We start from the raw sequence: 27,437 nt of genomic DNA on the forward strand, positions 1-27,437 counted from the left end.
ACTCATAGTCTGGGATGAATGCACGATGGCCAATAAATTGTCAGTCGAAGCTTTGGATAGGACATTGAGAGATATAAGAGAGAGTAATAACACAATGGGGGGAGTAACAGTTTTGTTCTCCGGAGATTTCAGACAAACTCTGCCTGTTGTCGTGCGGGGAACACGTGCTGACGAAGTAAATGCTTCTCTGAAGAGATCCAAGCTGTGGCCGACTAAATCGTCTTTCATTAACTACGAATATGAGAGTTAATTTAGGGAATGAACCAGATTTGGAGGAATTCGCCAGTGTTCTTTTACATGTTGGGAATGGGTCACTGATAAATGAAAGTGGAGTCATTGTCATTCCTCCGTCTCTGGGCACCATAGTCACATCTCAACAAAACCACATTGACAGTGTCTATCCAGGAATTGAAGGTATATTAAATATGGACAGTGGCTGGCTCTGTAACAAAGCAATCTTGGCGCCAACAAACGAACAGGCCAACGAATTGAACATCAAGGTGATGTCTCTTTTCACCAGCGAAGAACAGACGTATACATCTGTTAACACGGTTCTCAGCCAGGACGACGCCGTCCACTACCCTACTGAGTTCATAGACTCTGTCACAGCCCCTGGATTGCCGGCTCACGAGCTAACACTTAAAGTTGGAGCCCCAATAATGCTATTGCGTAATTTATATCCACCGAAGCTGTGTAATGGGACTCGGCTTCGTGTTCGTCGGCTACACAGATATGTCATCGAGGCAGACATCCTGACAGGATGTGGAGCTGGGGAGGTGGTATTTATCCCCCGAATACCATTAATCCCCAGCAACTACCCATTCGAATTTAAGCGCCTACAGTTTCCCGTCATGCTTTGCTATGACCATCAACAAAGCTCAGGGTCAGACACTGTCGACAGCTGGCGTTGAATTAAATAAATCAGGATGTTTTTCTCATGGACAGCTATATGTTGCATGTTCTAGAGTGCGATCATCGAGAAATTTATTCCTCCATGCTCCAAATGGTCGAACGGCCAACGTTGTTTACGAAGAAGCCCTTCGTTAACAAGGGTCAGATCATAACTGTTCCAGTGTTTATTTTTATATGTCATTTCCCACTGTTATTTATTATTTGTTATTATTTGTCATTAGGTATTTATCATTTGTTCTATTACCCACCATTCAAAAATTGCCAGATGTAAATCTTTCTTTGTCTTCCTGTTTTTTTTTGTTTTTTTTTATGGCTTGGTCAACTTCATTCATTTAGTAGGCCTATGTGATGCACTTATAATTACTATACCTCTTGGGGTACTGGTTTATGGTTTAAAATGTATTTTATTTCTCTTCTTTGTTGTGTTCAATTAATCAATTTTTTGTATTGAATGTTTTAAAATCACTCTGGAAAGTCATCATTCAACATAATCAAATTTCAATCGACATTTTCCACTGACGAGATACTACAAGATAAAGTTTTAATCGAGCACCAATATGTATGCTATTTTGTTATGGGTTTGATTGCATTATTCATTGTCATAAAGTAAAAAATATGGGTAAGATAATCAGATGACTAGCACTATTTTTTATATAGTTTTTCGATTGTTAAATGTCTCTTATTTTATTAAATATGATATTAAATTTAAATCAATTAAATTTTTTATATGCTTACATTATTTTATAAGATAGATTTAACTGATAAGATTTTTTGTTATTAATAGGTAAAGTTTCTCATCTCCAATTTCTCTTTCCATGCAAAGCACGGGTACAGCAGCTATAGGGAATAAATGTGATATTTTAAAGGGACATTTTAATGTAAATCCAACCAGGCAAATGGAAATTTGCTTAGTCTGCAGGTTTGCTGCGGGGGGGTTTTTTATGTGTAGTGGTAGAACACTATGGATGTGAATTTTCTCAAACCGTGTCCTCTCCCATTGCAAATGCAAAGCACGAGTATAACTGCAATAAGCATTTTTATAATTAATACGACAACCCCGTACGAAGGACGGGTACTCTGCTAGTTTATAATATGAATGCCATATTGATGACGTCATAGCCGGAACACGTGGGGGGTAGGAGGTAAACACCCAGGTTATTTAAACTCCCTAGACATTAAACTAAAATGTTATGCAAGAATATTGAGTATACGCAGGTAAGGTACCGATGAAATTTATGAGCTGGTCGTTCTGTTGGATGTTTAAACACAGCTAAAAAAAAATGTAAATAAAAATATGCAACTTTACATTCTCCGCCTAATATACAACGGAGAAAGTTTAGCCTACCTATTGTTTTCGTAAAAAAATTCGAGTTTGAGTTTTGAGTGGAAATATCCGTTTCGGGTCCCCTGAACCCAAAAAAGTGGTTTTTTTAATTGATATATGTGTGTGTCCGTCTGTAAGTGTGGATAACAGTTTTATTCTCTGCACACCTACCTGTCGTCCGATTTTGATGAAATTTGGTATGTGGGTCCTGGCATAGACCAAAGACTAACCAACACAAGTATGTTTTATCTATGGTGCTAGTATGTGGGTTAGATATCCATGGTATCTCCAGGTGTTTTGACATATTGATTTTAATGGTGGTTTTCCCATAAAAATCGTAAAATAACGGAAAATTGGATTTTACAAAAACAGCAAAATTGAATTTGATTAAAATGTTGTGTGACACGACCCTTTTAACTCTTAGAACGGTATAACCCCCATTGATGTGAAAATTAGCATACGTTTTAAAAGTTATTGCAACAACGAAAAATCTGATAAAACTACAGCTAAACCTATTTTAATGAAAATTTTGTATATTAACCTCCATTGGAGCAACGGTACAACCCATTTTTATCGTTGACTGAGGCTGGTATCACACTTAATGGTGTAGATGTAAAATTAACCAATTTAATTTATTGTACAGTAAATTAGTAGTTCTATTGACCTAATAACTGCATTAAGCAAACAATCTTTAAAAATGAAAAGGCTATTACATTATTTGTTTTGCCTCAGAAATAGGTTATGAACTCATATTAAAATGTGCAATTTGCACACGGGTCTCCAAATTTAGTTATAAAATACTCTACATAAATTTATATATAATAAGGTATAATATTTTTACAATTATAGCATAATGTTTGTTCTTTTAATCTACGATGAATTAAATTGATAGGTCTCAGAAGTACAACCTTCTGAAATTAACGCCAAACCACCAAACTTAGTCAACAGCCCCACGGACCTTGGAACCATATTTTTTATAATTCTGAACACTTGGTCATAAATTATGACATGGCAGATGGCTGTAATAAGCTAATATGTGAAAACTATTTTTGCTAGTGATAAATACACGCTTAAGTGTATAATTATGATATCCATCACTATTACAGTTGTTACTTTAATTGTGCAGAATTACTATATAAATTGATAAAATTTAAGCCAACGGCTAGTAAAGCACAATCCATTCCACCTACCAGACTCTTTCTGACTAAAGGTAAATGTATCAGTAAATAAAACCCTTTAATCGCACTTAAACTAATCCAGTTTATGTTGCTTGTTGTTTTAAAATGTTAAACAAAAAATGTATAATATAAATGTATGTTTGATAGATATGCCTTTTTTAATTTTTGCCAGAAGTTTTTGTGCATGGGCTTGCTTTTGGTTTTGTTTGCTGTGTACTTTCTGATTTCTGTAAAATATATACCTGTATTATATTGTTTATTGTATTGACTATGGTCGATGCATGTATATGCCAAACGTAAAATAAAGATTTTTATTTCATTAATAATTTGGGTTTTTTTTTTAAACAGATGTTTATTACTCTATTACTATTATTACTGTTTATTTATTAGGTTTAGGTATTCAGATTAAACCAATATTTTTTACCAAAACTGCTCTTTGTATGAAAAAAGGTAGTTTATGTTAGTTTATTTTCAATGCAGTTTAATTTATATTATTACCTATCTATTCTATATAATTCAGTTTTAAAAATCTTTGTACAACTAAATCTAGAGTTCTACTGGACCGATTTTATTAATTAATGGGTCGTTGGAAAGCTTAATGCGTGTAGATTTGCAAAAAATTACGAAAGTTTGTTTTTGTCATGATTTATGGTAAAAAAACATGACATAAGAAATACATTAAAAATGATGTTTTTCACACTTTTTATTTGTGTGCGACTTTTTAGTATCTTTTTGTGCTGTCTTTCTTAACATTTCCAAGAAGTGCATGGTATCAATTTGTAGGAAATTTTATTCTCTTTCAGAATATCACCCTCACTTTGGTCGATTTCCTCACCATTTAAAAGTTATTTGCAAAAACGTTAAGCATCCTCCCAAATTATAGTGGTGAGAAAATACTGAATTAATGAAGTTGTTTTTAAACTTTGTACAATTAAATCTACAGTTCTACTTAACCGGTTTGATTAATCAATAGATTATTGTAAAGCCTAATTCATGTAGATTTGTAAATAATTATGAAGGTTTGATTTTTTAAGATTTACTAGGCTAAACCCGTCAAAGTCGACAGTTACTGTTGAGGTTGCAAGCAATATCGATTGACTATAAATCGATGATAAATTACTAAATTTTTTTAACAATTTGGGTTGTTCATGATTTAGCAGCACGCTTTAGGTACGTCCGATCTTAATAATCAATCATTCAAATGGAAGCGGGTATTTCACTGAAGGTTCTTAGGTCAAAACAAATAGGATAACGTACTGTAATTAGAATTGAGTAAATATATCTAAAACTAAATTCCATATCCAAAATATAAATAAATGTGTGTTTTCTGATTGAGCGATATAGTATCTTGATTTTAAATGATTAAAACTATCAATATCTCAAATGAAAGCCTTTATTTCTAGAAGTATTTTAAGACCAAGTTATATAAAATAAGTTAAATAAAAATAGAGTTACCTATCGTTTATTGCAGATAAGTTCTAAAACGATTATAATTATTGTTGATTCGTGATTCAGCAGTGTGTTTTAGGTAGTCCGATCTAAATAACCAATAGCTCAAATGAAAGCTGGTATTTCACTTTAAGGTTTTTAGACCACAAAATATAGGGTAATGTAATTAGAACTGCTGGAATCTATATATTAATTTGAAACTGTTTTTCTTTGTGACAGCTAATTTGAGAGAACGGCTGGGCGTAGAAACTTGGTAGGGGTGTCTAAAAAAAGGTGTTGGTCTGTAGATGAGCCATCAAAAGAGAAACATGTTGAATTCCCTTGGGGCTCTGCCCCAGTGGCCTTTAAATTCCCATCCCATGTCATTCTTATGGAGGAAAACGATGTTTTTGTCACAGCTAATTTGAGAGAACGGCTGGGTGTAGAAACTTGGTAGATGAGTCTAAAGAAAGGTATTGGTCTGTAGGTGAGCCCTCAAAAGAGAAACGAGGTAAATTTCCTCGGGGTTCTGCCCAGAGGCCTTTAAAGTTCACTCAGCAGTTTTGTTTACATTACGACCATATGGATAATTTTACACTACTTTTAATGAACCAGCTGTTAATATTTAAATTGTGATTCACTGAATTTGTCAAAATGAAGTATTTGCAATGGTTTTTTCTGATTTTAAATCGATTTTCTTCTGCATCGTGTCATGTTTTGCAATATAATGTTCTATTGCCAAATCAGTGGAAAATCCTACACTGTAACTCTTAAAATTATTTCTTTTAGAGTTAACTAATGTCTATTGTATGGGTTGGTTTCTGCCTTTTTTTACCACTTCTTGGAGATTGTACGTAGGCGTGTTGCACGTAGATGATATTCTTTGGCGTATTGCATCCGTAGACGATACTTGGGTTGGTGTAATTATAACAATAGAAAAAAGCGAGAAATCAATTGCTCGAATTCGAGCAACAGGTACACTAGTCTATATATTATTATGAAACTGTTTTTCTTTGTGACAGCTAATTTGAGAGAACGGCTGGGCGTAGAAACTCGGTAGAGGTGTCTAAAGAAAGGGCTTGGTCTGTAGGTGAGCCATCAAAAGAGAAACGTGGTAAATTCCCTTGGGGCTCTGCCCCAGTGGCCTTTAAATTCCCATCCCATGTTATTCTTATGGGGTAAAACGGGTTTTTTGTCACAGGTAATTTCAGAGAACGGCTGGGCGGAAAAACTTGGTAGGGGTCTCAAAAGAAAGGTCTTGGTCCTGTAGATGAGCCATCAAAAGAGAAACGAGGTAAATTCCCTTGGGGCTCTGCCCCAGGGGCTTTTAAAGTCCCCTCAGCAGATTTGTTTACATTATGACCATATGTATAATTTTACAATACAGTTTAATGAAACAGCTGTTAATATTTAAATTGTGATTTACTGAATTTGTCAAAATAAAGTATTTGCAATGGGTTTTTTCTGATTTTAAAATCGATTTTCTTCTGCATCGTGTCATGTTTTGCAATATAATGTTCTATTACCAAATCAGTGGAAAATCCTAATATCACAGTAACTCTTAAAATTATTTCTTATGGAGTTAACTTATGTCTATTATGGGTTGGTTTCTGACTTTTTTTTACCACTTCTTGGAGATTGTACGTAGGCGTGTTACACGTAGATGATATTCTTTGGCGTATTGCATCTGTAGACGATACTTGGGTTGGTGCAACTATTTCATTGGAAAAAGCGAGAAATCCTGTACAATTTGATATAGGCCTACTAAAAATAACCTGAATTAACAATGTGCTACATTTCTTGAGCAATCATTGAAAGAGCCGATTTGCAAACAATGGAAACATAAGAAAGTCATAGAACACAACCAAGTAGAAGAAATAGAAATCATGTTTTTTTCTTCATTTATAATCGTTATTATAGAGAACCTAATACGGCTATGAGTGGGTAACATTTGGTAAAAAACTCTAAAAAACAAGACCAGCTTTTGAAAATAGATAAGATATTTACAAACAATTTTGATTATATCTATCTGGGGTTGTGTACATCGTGAGTATTTCCATAATCTTTGAGTCGACTTTTATAAAGTCATCGGATATTATGACCGTAATTCGTTTTAAAATAACGCCTGTAATGCTTCGCAATTGCTCGAATTCGAGCAACAGGTACACTAGTATATCTTTAATTTAAGTAAAAATTCGAAAAAATTTAATCTATATTTTTCGTCGAGTAATACATTAGATGAATGAATGATGATGCTTGATGACAAATATATGCTTGCATAGCTTTTTTTTTAAGACCAAAATTATGAAAATCGGTCGGGTAGAAGAGCTAATCCGACTCGGAAAAGAAAAACCAATTCTTTTTATAGATGGCAATAATTGGTTTACTAGTATGCATAATCTAAACAGGGGTGGCGGAATTGTACCCCCCTGGAATTGTACCCCCTGCAGGTTAGTGACGTCACGATGACGTCTCATTTTCTCGACCAAAACAGCGTGTACGGGCTGGAATTGTACCCCCCTCATAAAACTTTGATATTGTTATGCACGAGTGGTTTGATTAAATCTACTGGCATCTAAAAAAACTGTACGGACCAGAATTGTACCCCCCTGGAATTGTACCCCCCTCAGTTATAACTCACTTTTATTTGGCTAGTGTACGGGGTGGAATTGTATCCCCCTGGAATTGTACCCCCCGTCAGTCTAGCCCTTCTTACAGGACCGGAATTGTACCCCCTGGAATTGTACCCCCTGGTCACCACAGAAGAAGATGTACGGCCCGGAATTGTACCACCTGGAATTGTACCCCTCCATTTCACTCAGGAGCTTGTCTATTATGATTACCAACTAAAATCAAAACAATAGTTATGTTGGATATTATAGGGGAATCACACGAAAGTGAACTGAACCCAGTTACCCGACATCTAATGAATTGCTTGTTGTGAAAGGATATTCTAAGAAACTGCAAATTAAGGACATTCCGAGTAACGTGCGAGAGGCCTAACAGACTTCTTTGTACGTTATTCTATTTTCTTAACCTTCCCAAGTACTAACTGTTCATGGGTTAGCTTAAATTCACAAAGGTTAAAACTTTGACAAACTGTGAAATACTTTGTACCAGATACCTACAACTAAATTTCATAACAGGTATTTGACGTGGACAAATAACCATTCCATTCTTATAGCGTAGTTATTGTATACAAACTAGTATAGCTTAGTTATTAGGCCTAAGTGCAGTAATCAAAAGGTAAGTATTTCAAATTTATAGAACTAAGCCGAAATTCGGTGCTTGCGACTCCTCTTGAAAACAAAGTTTGTTAGGATCTGCACTGCTTGTATCGTTTTAAAAAAAAATCAATCAGCTTGGGTAATCAGGTTGTTCATGGTTAAAAGAAAATTAATAAAATATGCATATAGCCCGAGGCGAAGTAAAGTGGCGAAGCCAGATTTTTGGATTATCTCTTCAATATTATAGTTCCTTAGTACAATCACTATATTCTGTACAGGTTTGAAAATCCAACATATGTCACTGTAGAAGGCATTCTCTACTACAGTACTTCATTTTCATAATACCAATTAAGTTTATCGAGTGGGTGGGGGGTACAATTCCGGGGAGTACAATTCCACCCCGTACACATTTGGCTTTCTGATGGGGGGTACAATTCCACCCCGTACGTAAATATTTTGATGTTGGCAGGGGGTACAATTCCGGGGGATACAATTCCAGGGGGTACAATTCCGGGCCGTACATCTCCTGCTCTTTTTAATATCTAATATAATTATCCTGTTCACTGATCACTTGCCCACATTAAATAGATTAGATTTCGTTTAAATCAATGTGTACGGGGTGGAATTGTAGCCCCCCTAGGCGTGACGTCAAAATGACGTCAACGATCGCCGGGGGATACAATTCCAGGGGGGTACAATTCCGGCGACCCTCTAAACATACGAAACATGTGTTCAACAGCTTATAGTATCTATCTATACTTATTTAATACGCAAGCAGGTTTTTTGTGAGAATTACTCCTCCGAAACTACTGAACCGATTTACATGTTCTTGGTGTCATTGGAAAGAGCGTAACGTGAAGTTGTGCAGGAATTTTTCTTTTTAGGGAAATAAATAGAGGGTGAGGCCCTGGGGCCCTTTAAAGTTTCGTATTTCTCCATAAGATTAACATGGGAAACAAATATTGTTATGAAACTCCAGCTGTTGTCAGACATTAAAAGTGAGAAGAAGAACATATGTTAATTGTAAACAGTCAATAAGTTTGCTAATTTAACAGTTTGCCACAAACATTTACTTACTCGGTTGAAATGAAATAGTTACTTTTTGAATTTGGGTTGGCGTAATTATTACAATGGGAAAAAACGAGAGAGCCTGGATAGATTGATATACTAAAAAGAAAACTGAATTAACACTGTGCTGCATTTCTTAGTAATCATTGAAAGAGACGATTTGCAAACTATGGAAACATAGGAAAGTCATAGAACACCACCAAGGGGAAGAAATATAAATAATGTGTGTTATAAACGCTAAAAAACAAAATCAGCTATTGAAAAATGATAAGATATTTACAAGAAATGTTGATTATATCGATCTGTTATGTAAATCTTGAGTATTCCATAATCTTTTGAGTCGAATCTTTTATAGTCATAAAAAAATATGACTGTTATTCGTTTTAAAATAACTCCTGTAATACTTAGCAATTGCTCGATTTCGAGCAACAGGGACACTAGTTATTGTTATTTAATTGATTTTTCTTTGATTAAATGTTGTTGTTAACAATTTGCATCTTTGTTTAAAGTGAGTTCCTTACGTTAAGTATGCAATTCTAATGTTATTCTGTGCTTAATCTGTACCATTAATAATTGTGAGTAATGTGGTGTATGGATTTCACAACCATTATTTTACTAGAGACCGTTGTATTTAACCTCAACGGGCTCTGTTGCTAGTTATTTTATAATTTAAGTTGAGTCCTGACGAAGTACAACGCAGACATCGACATATTTTTATCTAGCGCTAAGTAAAAACCCACAATAAGAAATAGCCGATATCACTATTTGTTGTTCTAAAATTAGGCATATCTGACCAGCTTAGCCTTATCTACCTCATTTTAATACTTAAACTCGTGATATCTAACATATTATTCGATCTTTTTGAACTTGGTGTCGTTTGATTGGAAATTTTAAATGCTGAATACTTAACTTAGTGTTTTTAACATTTTTTCATAACATTAGAAATTTTTGTTGTTATTCGATTTAAAAAATAAATAATATGGCCACCATTTTGAAAAAAAAAACTCTTCCAAATGTTATAATTGCTAAAGGCAAAAAACTTTTAATTGTTTGTAAATAAATACTGGTTTACTAAAGTAGCTTTGGTCTTGAGGTAATGATGAGAACAAATGCTTCCCTGATTAGAATTGAAATTGTCTTTGTAAAATTAGAAAAGGATATAATAGTCTGTTGAAATTTAAGCTTGGTTATTGGTAATACTGTAACCACCACGTTAGCACCATGACCCAGTTATCATTTCTAATTTTATATTCATTTTGTAAGGCCCAACAAATTAGTGTACAAAGGCACCCCTTTGACCAAACCTAACTTTAAATTTATGTTTCTGATCTACACCAAAATAAAAACTACTTTTAGTATATTTTTATTTGGTGTTATTGCACATGATGTGATTGAATTTCCATTTTCTATCAGAATATGCATATTTAAATGTTCAGCGGGTTTTGAACCACACGGGAGTATTCATTTGCTTCTCCATCCACATTCTCAAGTATTTAATTGTTAAGAGTATACATTTCTCATTCAATTGATACCATATCATGTTGTGTACTTTTTTACACATTTTTACGTTTTTTATATCTATTTAAGGTTAAAAAAACACAAAAAAAACTATTATCCATTGACTTCTAAATCATTAAATGGTTAGGGTTCCATCCTTTTCATCAACATTGATACACATATATTTTTGTTTATATAAAAAACGTAAAGAAACTGAAAATACCTCCAGGTCTTACTGACATGTATTAATGCTCGTTTTATTATAGACCCATACTAAATACCGGTACTTAATATGCATACTAGTTTATACTGTGTGCACTTTTTTTGCTTGGAATTATTAAAGATTCCTGAAAAAAGTTCAGTAGTTAGGGTAAAACATATATATTTTATGTGAAATCAATATAAATAGTTTTTTGCTTTACTACAGTACCCTATGTTGTGTGATTCTTTTTTAACCTATTAACTGAATATGTAAGTTTTGCAACTAAGTAAACTTTTAAGTAAGCGTATAATTTGAAAATGAAATCCTATGCTATAGTATTGTCATACATATATTAGCGCCTCATACAATTCTTACTAGGTGGCCTTATAGGTTAGCCTAGCTTTAAAGAAAGATATTTCTTCAAACTAAGAGGTCCAATTAAATTTTGTTCCTGAAACCAAAGGCGGATGTGTAACTATTTTAGACAACAGATTTAAACATCAATGTTTTTCCTCAGTGTCCTCGCCGTCGCAAAGCACGGGTTCAGCAGCTAGGAAATAAATATGAAATCAAGGAGATATTTTAGTGAAAATCCATTCCGGCAATAATTAGAAATTCGCTTAGTCTGCAAGTTTTCTGTTGATGGGGTACTTTGGTATTTATTGTCAACTTGCTACTGATTGCAGGATGAAATTATTTAAAAATATTTTTACAGTTTACAAGAATATGAAGATGATCCCCGCATTATTGTTCGTTCTGGTATTTGCTGGGCAAAATATTCCTGAGTCTGCAGCTGCAGGCAAATGGTGGGATGCATTTTCTCAACCGACCAATATCCGATTGATGGTAAATATATACTATATTAAAATGTAGCACCAGAAGACCGAGTATTGCTCTATAAATCTATTTAATAAACCATTTAAAGCATAAATTAAAAACTTTTTGCCCTTGTGATGAGCTAAATTTGTCGTCATAATTATTTCATCATTAATAAAATTAATAATTATTAGCAAATTAAGCTAGAAAACCAAAATACTTTTCTTGTAAAGATAACCTCTAAAAATTACTTCCAGCTTGTTTTCAAACAACAAGCAGAGAATGTGAAGGTGTGTGTGGATGCGTATGTTAAGGACAATAATGTTGTTACTTTAGTTCTTAGTTATAATTAGCTGTTACCACGCTGTTACCCACGGGCTCCACCCCGTTTTACTACATAAGTATAATACCCTCGCCGCAGCAAACCTGCAGACTAAGCGAATTTCCATTTGACTGATTGGATTTACACTGAAATGTCTACTTTAAAATATAACATTTATTCCCGATTTAAATAGAATTAGTTTAACAAGTACTTAGGTTTGCTGCAACAGGGAGGGTAAAACTGTTTTTTTTTTGTAAAATGTTAATAGTTAGTAAGAAATAAAACATTTTCCAAATTTGATCAAAATATGTTCATAAACAAGCAAACTACAACAGTTTACTTATTCTTCATAAGAATAACATGGAAATTTTAAATTTAAAATTTTTTGGAATTTTCTCCGTAACCATTAGGCGCATAATAACGCTTCAATATACTAAATTATTTATTTTTTAAGCTCTACAAAATGGTTTGGAAAGAAATTGCTAAATTTTATGTTTTATGGGTCAAAAATGGGAAAACCCTGTTTTTACCCCATAAAACCTCCCGTAAACCCCCGTTCCCATGGTCCGATCATGCTGGATCGCGAACTCGTTCGAATAAATGTAGGTTTACACGTTTGTACCAAATTTCCTTTGTTATATATGTTTTAATTTTATTATATTAGTAGCCCTAAAAATGCAAGAAAATAATACACATAAATATATATATATATATATATTTATGAATATATATATATGATTTTTGAACGGGTGGTGTTTTTGGCCTCTAGGGACCTCAAAACGAAAAAAAATCGGTCCCGCGTCCAGGTCTTACCATGAGTACTACGGTAATAGCTTATTCCCTATATGGGAAATTCGCTAAAACTATTGATTGGTTAAGTTAAGCTCAAATAAACAAAACAGAATACAGTAATGGTAAAACAAATAGTTATTTGTGTAACTAGTGGTGAAAGTGGCACTTTGCTGCACTCGAGATCATTCCGCGTCGTGTGCAGCAAAGGCCTTTTTCACTCGTGTTACACATTATATTTTTCCTACAGTCACTATAAAGCATATAAATAATTAGTCTTTCAAACACTATACAACACGTTTTTAGGTTCAGCTGGCAACATAAATGGTGCCCTAGAGAAAGTAGTACCCGCGGTCCGTATCACTCCGCTATTTTTCCTAGACAAGAAATGTGCTCCGCGTTTTGAGAATATTGTTCCGTATGTTTTTGTAATTTGAAGTGGTTTCCGCGCCTAAAAAATGCTTTAAAGGTATTTTCTTGTTTATTAAGATCGTAGGAATGTTTAAAAAACGTTTAAAAGAAAAGTCCAGAAAGTTCAGAAATACCGAAACTATAAACACGAAATGACAGGTTAAATCGTAGTTATAGTAGTCAATCAGCTGCTCATAGTATTATTATTTTTAAGTGTTGCCAACCTATTTCAAAGCGTACACGGATTACGTGCATAATAGAACCACGCTTTTTTGTGTTGTTTCGTTGGAATCCTGATGTGCGGCAAAGTATAAACCGTACGACAAAGTATAAACCGTACGGCAAAGTATAAATATGCAGCAATTAGCAGCTTTCTCTTCTATAAACAGTACAAGGAAGCCAACTGTGTCGGGTGACTGTAGGAAAACAAACAATAACAGCTGAGGTATTTTTAACATTAGGTAAATGGAAAGTTCCCTTTGGAAAGCAATTACGACCTTATAGGGTAATTTATGAAGTAATGGATAGTTTTGCGCAAGGTTTCTCGTCATGACGTAGTATATGGTTTATGGGGGTGTGACTTGTAGTTTTCTCAAAAGTTCACGGGTACTTTTGGCTTTATTTATAGATTTTGTTTATTTTTAAAACGAGTTAAAAAGATATTAATTAGTTTATATATTTACATAAGAGGTTAACTGTAAGAAAGGGCCACGTGGCCCTAATGTTCACCTCGATAAAACAGTATTTTCATTTAATAATTTTTTTATTACTATTATACATTATATATTGCCATGATAATAATATATATTTATAACAAAAATAGTTGTCTTATTATTAATCAATAATACGAAATTTTAGAATGAGAAAATCCAGAGTCTAAGACATGGACTGGAGGTCCATCTAGGCTCAAACATTGGAAACGATGTGGAAGACAAAGCCAAGATTGGCAGTGTAACACAGGACTTCTGGAATAACAACCAAAACCTGGTAAAACAATTGGTGCACAACTGTGTCAGGAGGGAGTATATGGAGGCCAGCCACTGGGACACATGTGACGATATCATCCGAGGATTACTGGACAATTTGGCAATTGGGGTGATTTATTTAATGTCAAACGTAATCATAGTTTAAGTCATGAGTTAACTGGTGATAGTCGAATCCCTAGACGCTAAAATCTGAAATTCTGGTTGTAGTTCGCTTCAAAATAATAGGTATAGTCATTGACTTTATAATCTAGCACTAGCCGACCCGTGTAGAACATTCACACTGTAGCCTATCCTCTGCAAATCTCACTTAATTGAAGTACTGTACCGGATTTGACTAACCAAATCCATGTAATGATACCATGGTGATACCATGTAATGTAGTTGGTGTTGGTCGAACTACGGAATGGATATGGGTTAATATTTTACATTATTTGTTTTTTGAAACATAAGGTTGAGGTATTTACATAGGTAATTAATCAAAGGATATCTTTGAACAATGTGTTTGAGGCGATGGCTACCAGTGATATTATTTATGGTGGTTTTGTTTTACAGACACAGACGCCCCATGAAATCGTTACATTAAACTGAACGTTTAAAAACAGGGCCTGGCACGCACAATCCTTCCTTCGTTAGCGTCTGTCCCTGTGCCTTATTTTTAATAATGAAAAAGAAAACTTTTAAAGGGCTTACTTCATATTGCATATTGTGATGACAGTCGGACTGGTATCGGTACATTATGTTACATTACATATATAGTGTAGCATATGGTTGGAAAACTTATAAAATGGCGCAGTTTTTAACATATTCCTATACTTTCTTGTATACAGGGTGTGAAAAATGAAATAGACCATTGTTTTTTTTTTTATATTTATCAAACATCGTAATTTTTATCTTTAAATCTATTTACAATGGAGTTTTTACAACTGATGCTCTGTCATTTTGTATTATTCTTATTCAAAATTTAATGTAGAACACGAAAATGACATTATCTACTCAAATCCATTTACAGGTAATTGAGACATAGCTGTATTAAGTTTGAAACATAGTTATTTTTGAAAAACATAAAATAATTCTGTGGGAAGCTAATTTTCAGACTTGGAACATATTATATGCATCATCATACTGCATTTACTTTGGGCTTACACCAAAAAATTTTTCTTACACTGAGTACCAATCAACCTGTATATAAAATACAATGTATGTATGTTTGTTTGTTTGTTTGTCCTTTATGGACTCCGAAACCGCTCGACAGATTGTAATGAAACTTTCAGGCATTATTCAAGGATGGTTTGTGTGAAGTTTCATGCAGATCCGTCAAAAGGGCTCCGCCCCAGTGTTCTGGAGTTTCCCATGTTAAGGGTATGAGTACTCAGATTTAAATGGAATTAAAGAATCTTAACAGCTGGCTCAACTAAACAATTTGATTCTGTGATATAATTAAAATACCCCCGCCACAGCAAACCTGCAGACTAAGCGAATTTCAACTTGTCTGATTACATATTTACTAAAATACTTCCATAAATAAGACATATTTATTCCCAATTTAAATAACATTAGATATAACGAGTGCTTAGGTTTGCTGCTGCGGGGAAGGTACCTAAACAGTGTTTTTAACCAAACAACAATATTATAGGATGAAATAAATAAGTATGCCAAATTTGATCAACATATATCCATAAACAAGTAAACTACAACAGTTTTCATTTTTTCCATAAGATTAACATGGGAATTTTAAATTTGCATTTTTTTGAATTTTCTCCGTGACCGTTTGGCATACAACAATGCTTCAATATACTAAATTATTTATTTTTTAAGCTCTACAAAATGGTTGGGAAAGAAATTCTAAAATTTTATGTTTTTAGGGTCAAAAATGGGAAAACCCCATAAAACCCCCCATAAACCCCTGTTCCCATGGTCCGATTATGCTGGATCGCGAACTCGTTCGAATAAATGTAGGTTTACATGTTTGTACCAAATTTCATCAAAATCGGATCATTTTTGTTTGAGTTATCGTGCTAACGGACACACACACACACACACACATATATATATATATATATATATATATATATATATATATGTATATATATATATGAATTTGAACGGATGGTGTTTTTGGTCTCTAGGGACCTCAAAACGAAAAAAAAATCGGTCCCGCGTCCTGGTCTTACCATGAGTACTACGGTAATAGCTTATTCCCTATATGGGAAATTCGCTAAAATACTAGGTTTACCAACAGGGTGCAGCACTATTATTTTTTTAAATTTATGACAACAGCTAAGTTGCAACCAAAAGGTGAGTGAGCGTAGCGAACGAACTTCAACCTGGAGGCGAGTTAGCGTAGCGAACGAGCTAATCTGAAGGCAAGTGAGCGCAGCGAACGAGCTCCAACCTAAAGGTGAGTGAGCGTAGCGAACGAACTTCAACCAGGACGTGATTGAGCCATACGAACGAGCTCTTCTTGAAAATGAACGAGCATTTGACATAAAACCACATTAGGACAGGACGACGTCTGTCGGGCCAGCTAGTTAATAGTATAAAATTAAAAAAAAAATATTCATCTGTTCAAATATAAAAAAAAATTCTCCATAAGGATAACATGGGCACTTGAGAGGCCACTGGAGCAGAGCCCTGACGGAATTTCTTAAAAACGCTTCTTATTGATTACCTAAAGCCTACTTAGAATCTCCAAACCAATTTCAGAGTTCTTAGGGTTAGTAGTTTTTGAGATACAGTGATCAGTGAGTCAGTGGTATTTGACTTTTATCTATAAGGCAAGCATGTTTCTTCAAAACCTTTTTTTCTCAGCTCTTGTACATTGCAGGGAATATGTAGATGCGTAGGCATACGGTTAGAAAGATATTTTCCTGTATATATGCAGAATCCCTTTTATTATAATTACAATGTTTATATAATAAAGGGTGTCCCAGTAAGAACGCCGGATTTGAGGAGCGTCTTATCCTTATCTGTATTTCAATAGAAATTCCCAAATTATCAGCGATGTTATCAGTATTAGGTCCCATTTGTAGTCATGAATCGCTACACGACGGAACAATGCGCGGTCATAGTTAAAGTGCACTACAATCACGGAAGCTGCGCACTATTTACGGCCGGGACAATGCACCAAATGATCCATCTGTCCGAAGATTGATTTATAAGTTCGAATAAATTGGCTCATTTATATTTTGGGGATATTTAAAGTCGCTTGTTTTCGCCAATAATCCTCAAACAATCCAAGACTTGAAGGAGGAAATGATTCGTGCCATTAATGGAATTCAACAGGAAGTGTGTGAAAAAGTGATGGAAAACTTTGTCAAGAGATGTCGAGCTTGTCAGTATTTAGCAGGTTGGCACTTACAAGACATAATACTCAATTACTAATCGGAGATACTATGCTTTAAGATTCATGTTTCATATTGTAAATTTAGTGAGAAAATATATGGTTTGTTAACATTTCAAATCCGGCGTTCTTATTGGGACACCCTTTAGTATGGATAGGCTCAAAAATAAGCACAAAATAATATGAATTTAAAATAAAAAAAATAACATGGAGTTTATGGGTTACTATGCTGGTTGGTGACGAAATGACAACGAAATAACGAAATAATACCCCCGCCGCATCAAACCTGCAGACTAAGCGAATTTCCATCTACCTGGCTGGAATTCCATTAAAATAATTCCCTTAAAATTGTCTTTTGGGATTTTTTCCGTAACCGTTAGACATACAAAAATGCTTTAATGGACTAAATTATTTGTTCAAAGGTTTATTGCGGACATTTTCCATCACGATTTTAAAAAACAATACACAACGATTCCGGATCTGGAATCTGATCCCGTCCTCAGGTGAAAAAACTTAACTAACACATTACAACTAACAATACACAAACGCCCAACCTAAGTGGGAAGACACTACAGAAGGTAGCCGTCAAAAAATATGCACTATATAACAGTCAAGTCATGATACAACAAGCAAATAATAATTTAACCAATCACAAAACACTATAGTCTATAAAAGGTGGAGTGTGAACAGCTCACACAATAGAGCACTAACATGATCAAAATTATTTCAAAAAAAATATATTTTCCTACAGTTACCTAACAATGTACATGTTCTCTCACTGATTTGAGAAAGCAAAGTGGCCAATTCGCTCATCAGTGAGACAATGTTAACATTGTCTCACTCTAATTACTTTGTCTCACTCCAGATTTGCAACGTGAAGGCACGAAATAGTGAGCGCGTAACATGCAGGCATCGTCGTATGCGCGCGAAATACGTTGGCAGCACTGGCTGTAAATCAGCTGGTCAGCTGTTGTACTGTTGTATTTGTCACTTCACATTAAATGTTATATTACAAGTTCACTTCTGTGTAAAAATAGGTTATGTTTCTTCACCAATTTATTTGTTTTATGGTAACTGTAGGAAAAGTATAATGTGCAACTCGAGTTCAAAGTACAATTGCCTCACTCGAGAAACCATTCCTCACTCGCCTACGGCTCGTGAGTAAGGATATCTCTCGAGTGAGTCAATTGCTCACTTTTCTCACTAGTTGCACAAATAACTATTTCCGTTTGTTGTTGTTATTTGCTAAATTATTTGTTTTTTGAGCTCTACAAATTGGCTTGGAAAGAAATTGCAAAATTCTATATTCACAGGGTGAAAATGGGAAAACCCCGTTTTAACCCCCCCCATAAACCCCTGTTCCCATAGTCCGATCATGCTGGTTCGCGAACTCGTTCGAATAAATGTAAGTTAACACGTTTGTACCAAATTTCATCAAAGACGGTTAATTTTTGCTCGAGTTATCGTGCTAACGGACACCGGATGGTGTTTTTATGGCCTCTGGGGACCTCAAAACGAAAAAGAAAATCGGCCCCACGTCCAGGTCTTACCATGTGACCTATGCTAATACCTTATTCCCTATATGGAAAATTCGCTAAAAACAGAAAATTAAAACAAATGGAAGAAATTCCAATCACATGTTTTATTTACAGTGTGAAGGGAAAATAGTGAAGTCTGTATATTACATATTTTTGGTCGAGTTTTCGACCACTGGACGACCTCTTGTAAGTTCTATGGATAGGCAAGCATGTTTCTTTAAAACCTTTTCACTCAGCCCGTGTGCATCGCAGAGAAAATCTACGCATACTGCTAGAACTATACTAGATAACTCGTTGCTCGAAACCGAGCAAAACTGAAACTTGTATTAAAAGAATAAACAAAAAGCATAATCAGGAAGGCCTTAATCAAAGAGTCACTCTAAAATAGGTTATATGACTGATCATAGAATATAAAACGTTTTTATTATGATGTAAAAAATATAAAAGTAATCTACAATATTTAAATTTACATTCATTCTCATACTGCTTTGGTTATCTCTTATGTGTAGTAGGCGGGTGCACTCTATGAGCACGTAGATGTCAACCACACACTGTAAAGTGAGCTTTTGACCTAATGTAGCTCAATTCCTCTCTTGACGCCAACCATTGCTACTCTTATTCTAGCATTGTTAAATTATTTCTGCGATATGTTCTGTTTTAGGCGTGTTTAAATTAGGGGCCCCAACCCAAGTCTCTGGTTAAGAACATAGGAGGGTAAGCAAATGGATCTAACGACGGATCTAGAATGGATACGTGTTTAACATTATTAGTACCCTATTTAAAAAAAACAAACTATACGATTTATTTGGCCAGGTGGTGCTTTGTTTTCAGCTTTAAAAATTGCTGTGACATCTACACAGGTAGCACCATTGTAGCGAATGAAGACACTTCTTCTGTTTTATGTACATAAGAAACATGTATTATTACATGTATTATGTACATAAGAATCTCGATTCTCGCTTGACTCCTCGGAGCTCTCGTCCCTAAAGAATGTCTGCCAATGTCTTCAAAGATTTGCAAATGGGCATTGTGACCCTATTTCCCGCATATTTTTTCATTGCATTTTTCGTTTGAATTCTGCTTAATTCTCCTTTGGGTTCTAGTGACATTGTTGTACTTACTTATATATCTATGCGTATTCAGGATCATCACCTTCTTAAGGAATTAGAGGACCTACTCGGTGGTAAAACGTGTCATGAATCTTGAAATTGTCGATCCCTCGTGGAATTTTCTCATCTTAATGAGCATCGGAGCTGACCATGGTAAAGGCAGAGTTGAATTGACAAATTTTATCCAAATAAATTTTGGATATAAGTCTCGCAGTCATTTTTTCAGATTGGAAGTTTCCAATAAGATCCTGAAGGTAAGTATGGTGAATTGCACAAATGAGGTAAACGAACCTTTCATTTGTGTCAACAAAGAGCAAAAAATTTAACTGTCTCGGCCAGTCTTTTCTTGCTTAAAATGTAAGCCACTACAATGTAAACATTTAACGTTCATTTGTACGAGATTGGATGTATCACCACGGTGGTACTACCACTATGTACCCGTTAAATGTTCAATTTAGAGGTTGGTTGATGCAAGCGGTCATGTCCGCGTTCACAGTTCTTCGTCGTACTGGCGGCATTTGATTTTAAATTGAAATGAAATAAGAACGTTAACCAAACAACAGAAAACACTATAAAGGAATTGGGATTTTGATACACATTGTAAATTACATGATAATATGGTAATGTAACGGATAACTGCCTTGTAAATAATCACTTTTAAACATTCACTTCATCGCATCGAACTGTACCTAACTACATGATAATCAGTAAAGAACGATATAAGGTAAATCAATTTAACTATAGTAAAAAAGAATGAAATATTTATTAAATATTAATTGTTTTTTCCTACAGTCACCCGACAAAGTTGGCTTCCTTGTACTGTTTATAGTACAGAAAGCTGCTAATTGCTGCATATTTATACTTTGCCGTACGGTTTATACTTTGCCGCACATCAGGATTCCAACGAAACAACACAAAACAGCGTGGTTCTATTATGCACGTAATCCGTGTACGCTTGGAAATAGGTTGGCAACACTTAAAGATAATAATACTATGAGCAGCTGATTCACTATTATAACTACGATTTAACCTGTCATTTCGTGTTTATAGTTTCGGTGTTTCTGAACTTTCTGGACTTTTTAAACGTTTTTAAAACATTCCTACGATCTTAATAAACAAGAAAATACATTTAAAGCGTTTTTTTTAGGCGTGGAAACCACTCCAAATTACAAAAACATACGGAACTATATTATATTCTTAAAACGCGGAGCACATTTCTTGCCGAAGAAAAATAGCGGAGTGATACGGACCGCGCGTACTACTTTCTCTAGGGCACCTATTTGTGTTGCGAGCTAAACCTAAAAACGTGTTGTATAGTGTTTGAAAGACTAATTATTTATATACTTTATAGTGACTGTAGGAAAAATATAATGTGTAACACGAGTGAAAAAGGCCTTTGCTGCACTCGAGATCATTCCGCACTCGCCTGCGGCTCGTGCGTAAACATTGCTCTCGTGTGCAGCAAAGTGCCACTTTCACCACTAGTTACACAAATAACTATTTCCTATGATTTAACTATTACAAACACTTTGTTGTCTAGTATTGCTAGGAAACTCTTAATTATGAGCCAGACTTAGTTAACAGATTGAAACAAAATATAAATTCTAGCTTTGCTCTGGAAGTTTTAAGTCCTGCAGTCTGTGGTTAACCTTAAAAACTATTTCAAACTACGTTCATATGTTATTTGTAAACAAAAGGAAATGAATTTGATCTAATGTCAACAGATAGCGCCACATTCCAAACTTTAGCCCTTAAATGTACTTAGGTGGTGCCCTTTCTTAATATTCTGAGACGTATTTGCACATCTACGTGAAGATGTCTTTGATTTGACACCTTAAACTTTAAAATCCATCAAGCCATTAGTTATCAAGCATTAGCTATTAAGTTATGACTCTGAAAAGAAAACTGCTTGCGTATTAATATATAGATTTGCCTGTAGATGTGCAGAATACCTTTATAAATTAAACTAGATTCAAAAATAAGCACAAAAAATAAACGATAACCAATTCTAGAAACATGCTTGCCTCTTAATGTATGGATTCATGTTTTAAGTAAATAAGGGAAAGCTGATTTTCGGCCCTAGGGCTGCAAAAACCTGCTCGGCCGATGACGATGACAGCTGGCATGGACAGCAATACGTAGCTTTCGGCCTCCGATAACCGCAAAACAACTAAAAACATCGCGGTGTGGTGACAAATTATACTGACGGTAATCAGATGTTAAAATAAAATTCACATTGAAACAGTTAGTTAATGTAGTTATAAAAAGTTGGTCAGCGCCACTGAATCTTTGAAATTGAAATATATTAAAGGCTAGAAGGACGTAAGCTCTAAAGGAAATTACCCTTTTAGTTACCATTTGTCCCTCCGCTAGTTCATAAGCTTTACAATTATACATCAGTCTAAACGGATGTAAAGGATATGTTACAGATTATCTGTTAAATAATTTATAAATAAAAAACTTTATTAAAACAAAAGGTTTTTAAACGCATTAAAAAGTAGAAAATAATTTATGAATATGTGGAGAGTATAAATACAGTACTTGTAAGATTTAAAACGAAAAACGTGGGGTGCATGCAATTGATTATAATACATTAATTTTATTTATACATTTCAAACAATTCAACATATGACTATGATTTTCAATCAAATGTAAATGTTTAAAAAATAAAATGAAAGCTCAATAGAGCAATGGGGGAATTGCGGCACCATCTTCAAATTGAATACTACGAATTTTTCGTCTAGTTCCCCGTAGCCTAAGCGAAACCGCTCGAATGATGGAAAGCTGGCTTTGGATCCTCAACCATCCGATAATTTGGGAGTATGGTTTTCTCCATTTTAAAGCCAGGGCTTCGCTTGTTCTCCTCTGAAACGCTTCATATTCTTTGTGGGGGACTCCTTCCGTGGAACATATTAATGGTGTGAAGCTTCCTCTGATGTCTTCGGCTGCTTTGTCATATTTATTGTGTTTCTGAACAGCATGGTTTCGAGATATTGTTCCCCATTCTTGGTTGGCGTAAGAGGGAGCGTCAGCATTAACAATGCGATTATCTTGGGAGCATAGCCTGTACCTCTTAACCTCTGCTCTTCGAACTGTCAAATTTAAGTATTTACAGCTGACTTAAATTAACTGATGTATTTACATTCTTTCAAAATGTAAACATGGAAAATTTGGAAGCCCATGGGGCGTAGCCCAAGGGAAATGTGAAAATTAAATTACAGTATATAATATTACATTGTCATCCATTTGTGAGCTATGTTCCAAATTTCAAATCTCTAGCTCATCGGGAACTTCGTTTAAAATTGATATCAAAATTTGTAGGCAAGCGAGCTAATGAAAACAAGCCCATGGGACGTAGCCCAAGGGAAATATGAAAATTAAATTATATAATATTGCATTGTCTTCCAATTGTGAGCAATATTTCAAGTTTTAAGTCTCTAGATCATCGGGAAGTTAGTATAAAATAAATTGCAAAATTTGTACCGGACAAGAAAGCGAGCTAATAAAAACGTTTTAAAAAGAGCAAAATTTGTGAAACAAAATCGTATTTTTCACTAGCAGATAACGCAAAAACTATAAAAGATATTATTTCAAGATATCTGTTAATGAGCTTTCATTTAAAATAGAGCAGTCATTAGGTTAGAACGCATGGTTTCAGAGATTTTAGCGAAAAAGGTAAGCCTCTACAGCATAAGAGCTACGGGCGGGGCATTTAATATGTTTAGAGTTAACCTAGTCGTTTTCTAGAAATTAACCCAAAACTCCAATTCCCCATATAAAACCCATGTTAAACGCACAGTATCATGGGAATAGTGTATCTGCATCCACTAATCTTCAGTACTGCACGTTTAACATGGGTTTTATATGGGCAATTGGAGTTTTTGGTTAATTTCTAGAAAACGACCAAAGATAGGCGGTAGGTTTAAATTTAAAAGTTGTTTGTTTTTACAAGACCTTAAAAATGATACACAATTTTACATATGTTGCCATTTTAAAATTTTCATTTACAAGGCTACCAACTTAAAAAAAAATTAAAATCATAGAAAAAATTTTTAGTTTTTAAAATGTTGACTTGTCGTATATCAAATTAAAGCTGAACCTACGAGGATTAAGAATTTTCAAACAGAACGAAAATAAGTTTACTGGTTGTCAAGATACAGGGTATTCTGTAAGTATCAATATTTTCTATAAAAATGGCCGCCATTTTGAAACGGACAAAGATAAATGAGTTCTGTTTTCACTAAATTGTTTGTCTAGTTTAGAGCTTTAAAATGATGCATAACATGACATATGTTTACATTTGAAAACTCTGAGATTCGAACCCATGACCCCCAGTTTCTTGAACACCCTGTATTTTAAAAATGGTAAAAATATTTTTACGTTGTTCCTTGGGTATGAATTAGAGGGAAAAGTTTTGTTTCATCTCTGTATGTCAAGCCGTTCGTCTGTAATCTGTTTAGGACAGCTTAGAAGATTCACCCTGTATACAGGGTGTCTCACGAGAGGTGTCTCAAATTGATTACGGAAAAATGGCTTAACGTACAAGGATGAAATAAAATTATTTCCCACTAAATCGACCCCAAGGAATAACGTAAAAATATTTTTAACTTTTTCCCAATACAGGGTGTGCCAAAAACTGAGGGTCACTAGTTCGAATCTCGGAATTTTCAAATGTAAACATATGTCATGTTATACATCATTTTAAAGGTATTTAATAGACAAAAATTTGAGCGAAAACAGAAATTAGTTATCTTTTTCCGTTTCAAAATGGCGGCAGTTTTTTTGGAAAAAATCTATATTTTTTTAATACTCTGTGTTTCCTAGACCAATGCATTTATCCCTTCTCCGGTTAAATTTTCTTACTCGTTATGAAATTAGCTTTACTTTGATATGCTACAAGTAACGGTTTTTTGAAATTATAAAAATTAAAAAAAAAATTATTTTTGAAAATTTGCAAATGCTCATTTTTCAAAAATTTCAAATAGCAACATATGTCAAGTGGCACATCATTTTATAGGTTTTTTAATTCCTAAACACTTTGTAATTTACACTTACTTCGTATCTCTTTTAGTTTTTGCGTAAATAACAAAAAAAACTAATTTTCCTATATCAAATGCATGTTATTTGGGTTTGACGTGGTTTAACACTTCATCAAATTGGGCCTTTAAATTTGACACACTTGTGTATTTTAACGTGTTACACAAACATGCAAAATTTCATTTCGTTGACTATAGCCGTTTCAAAATGGCGGCCATCTAAAAACTTTGACCTCAAATTACATGAACACCACTAAAGTTACAAAAAAAACACAAGAATAACAAAATTTAGGAAATTTTATGCCAAATCAAATGACACCTAGATCTTAAAGATCGGACAAAAAACAGCTGAGTTATAAACTTTTTAAATAATTAATAATTTCTTTACTGGCTTTTAATTGTTATTGTTTATTCTTTAAAATCATCTGATACAGAGTACATTACGTAACCTTAAACAGATCTCAATAGTTAAGGTAAAAATAGGACACTTAATACATTTACCATCTAGTAAAAAAACTAAATGTTGTTGTTAGGGCAAACCAGCTGTCTTACATTGTTGTGACAATTTAGAAAGGATCAGATGATTTTAAAGAATAAACAATAACAATTAAAAGCCAGTAAAGAAATTATTAATTATTTAAAAAGTTTATAACTCAGCTGTTTGTTGTCCGATCTTTAAGATCTAGGTGTCATTTGATTTGGCATAAAATTTCCTAAATTTTGTTATTCTTGTGGTTTTTTTTTTAACTCTAGTGGTTTTCATGTAATTTGAGATCAAAGATTTTAGATGGCCGCCATTTTGAAACGGCTATAGTCAACGAAATGAAATTTTGCATGTTTGTGTAACACGTTAAAATACACAAGTGTGTCAAATTTAAAGTTTGTACCTAGATTCAAACTCGAGTTATAAAGTTATTTATAAAAAACACATACAGACAGACAGACAGACAGAAATCGAGGCTCCGGCGACCCATGTTTATAATGTAAAATATTCATGTATTAACCCAAGGAATAATCCTGTGAATTTTTTCGAGAGAGTTCACAAACACCCTGTATATGTATTTCACCCAATTTATCGCAGTTAGACGAATTAACGTAAGCCTTGAAAGTAACCGTCGATTTCGACGGGTTTCACGTAGTCTTATCATATTAGTGTTATAGCCACCACCTACTAACTCGACATCAAGTTACATCGGACTTTTATCCTTTTAGAGATAACACATTTTTACTTTTGTAACCTGTAGTATTTTCTCAGTCTTCTCATTAGGCCTAGTCTAGTTACTGTGTTATTTCTCAACTTATTGTACAATTTCTTATTGCTTTACAGGAAAGTGATATTGGTACTTACAGGACATTGAGTGGATCTTCATCAGCCACTAGAACTGAGAGTGGAGGAAAGTTCCAGAATCTCTTGATGGAAAAGCTAGAAAGCCTTATCAGAACTTCGTTCAATAACTGCCAGCCCGATGGTGTCAGAACCGACACAGAATTTCAAAACTAATGACCTGTTATAAATAACAAAGTGAAGTTATTAAACTTCGTGAATGATTTATTTAGAGCTTATTTACACCTCTACTCATAACAACTTTTTATTATCATTACTGATTGCCTGATTTTTTGTTGAAACAAATTTAAACCATCAAAAGAAAATTTCAACATTCGTTTGGATGCTCGTGTTTTAAGTTTTGTAATGTTTTAACAACTAAAATCTGAATTTCATTCAAACTATTTTTATTTTTATTTTATTTATTTTCATAATATTTCTCAGGGATGGGTTCTTTGTCACGTGACTGATTTTATCCTAACGGTGTAATGTGTGAGATATAATGTTAAGTTAAGTAGAGCCACTATGTGTAAGTGTTATTTTGTCGCAGCACTCAAAAAGGTGCCAGACAACTACCAAATGTGCGTGAGTGTTTTGTGTTAAACCACAGCACCAGCGGTCTGCCGGGGCCTGACAAATGCTTTGTGTGTAGGCTATTATAATATTTATAATTTCTATCCTACTTACTTATCTAATTACCTTATTAATATTTCAAATGAGTACTTAATTGGGACTGACCTTTTTCCTTTTATTTTCCTTTCACAAATACAAATTGAATTACAATTAATTATTGTTTTTTGCGCCCGATAAATGGTATAAACCCACAGCGGCTATCTGAGTGACTAACTGACTGTCATCTGAAGACTGGTCCGTAGACTGCTTTATTTATACCCGATTTGGTTGCTATGGAGACCATGGAATGTTAATGTT

General features: G+C 34.2%; 2 protein-coding genes across 2 annotated transcripts; both read left to right on the forward strand.

Moving 5' to 3' along the window:
* Nucleotides 1-239: 239 nt before the first annotated feature.
* LOC128993021 (uncharacterized) lies at nucleotides 240-911 on the forward strand. The gene has a single exon (XM_054416774.1). It carries the CDS (start codon nucleotides 240-242, stop codon nucleotides 909-911), a length of 672 nt encoding a protein of 223 aa, XP_054272749.1.
* A 2,501-nt stretch (nucleotides 912-3,412) lies between these two features.
* Nucleotides 3,413-26,805, forward strand: LOC128993404 (uncharacterized). Its single transcript, XM_054417293.1, has 4 exons — nucleotides 3,413-3,446; nucleotides 11,552-11,682; nucleotides 14,033-14,269; nucleotides 26,511-26,805. Exons 2-4 carry the CDS (start codon nucleotides 11,563-11,565, stop codon nucleotides 26,682-26,684), a joined length of 531 nt encoding a protein of 176 aa, XP_054273268.1. The 5' UTR covers nucleotides 3,413-3,446; nucleotides 11,552-11,562; the 3' UTR covers nucleotides 26,685-26,805.
* Nucleotides 26,806-27,437: the final 632 nt, after the last annotated feature.

The sequence above is a fragment of the Macrosteles quadrilineatus genome, unplaced genomic scaffold (genome assembly GCF_028750875.1).
Source record: "Macrosteles quadrilineatus isolate MER2022 unplaced genomic scaffold, UCM_ALF_1.0 Scaffold_4__1_contigs__length_99947679, whole genome shotgun sequence".
NCBI classification, from domain to species: domain Eukaryota; kingdom Metazoa; phylum Arthropoda; class Insecta; order Hemiptera; family Cicadellidae; genus Macrosteles; species Macrosteles quadrilineatus.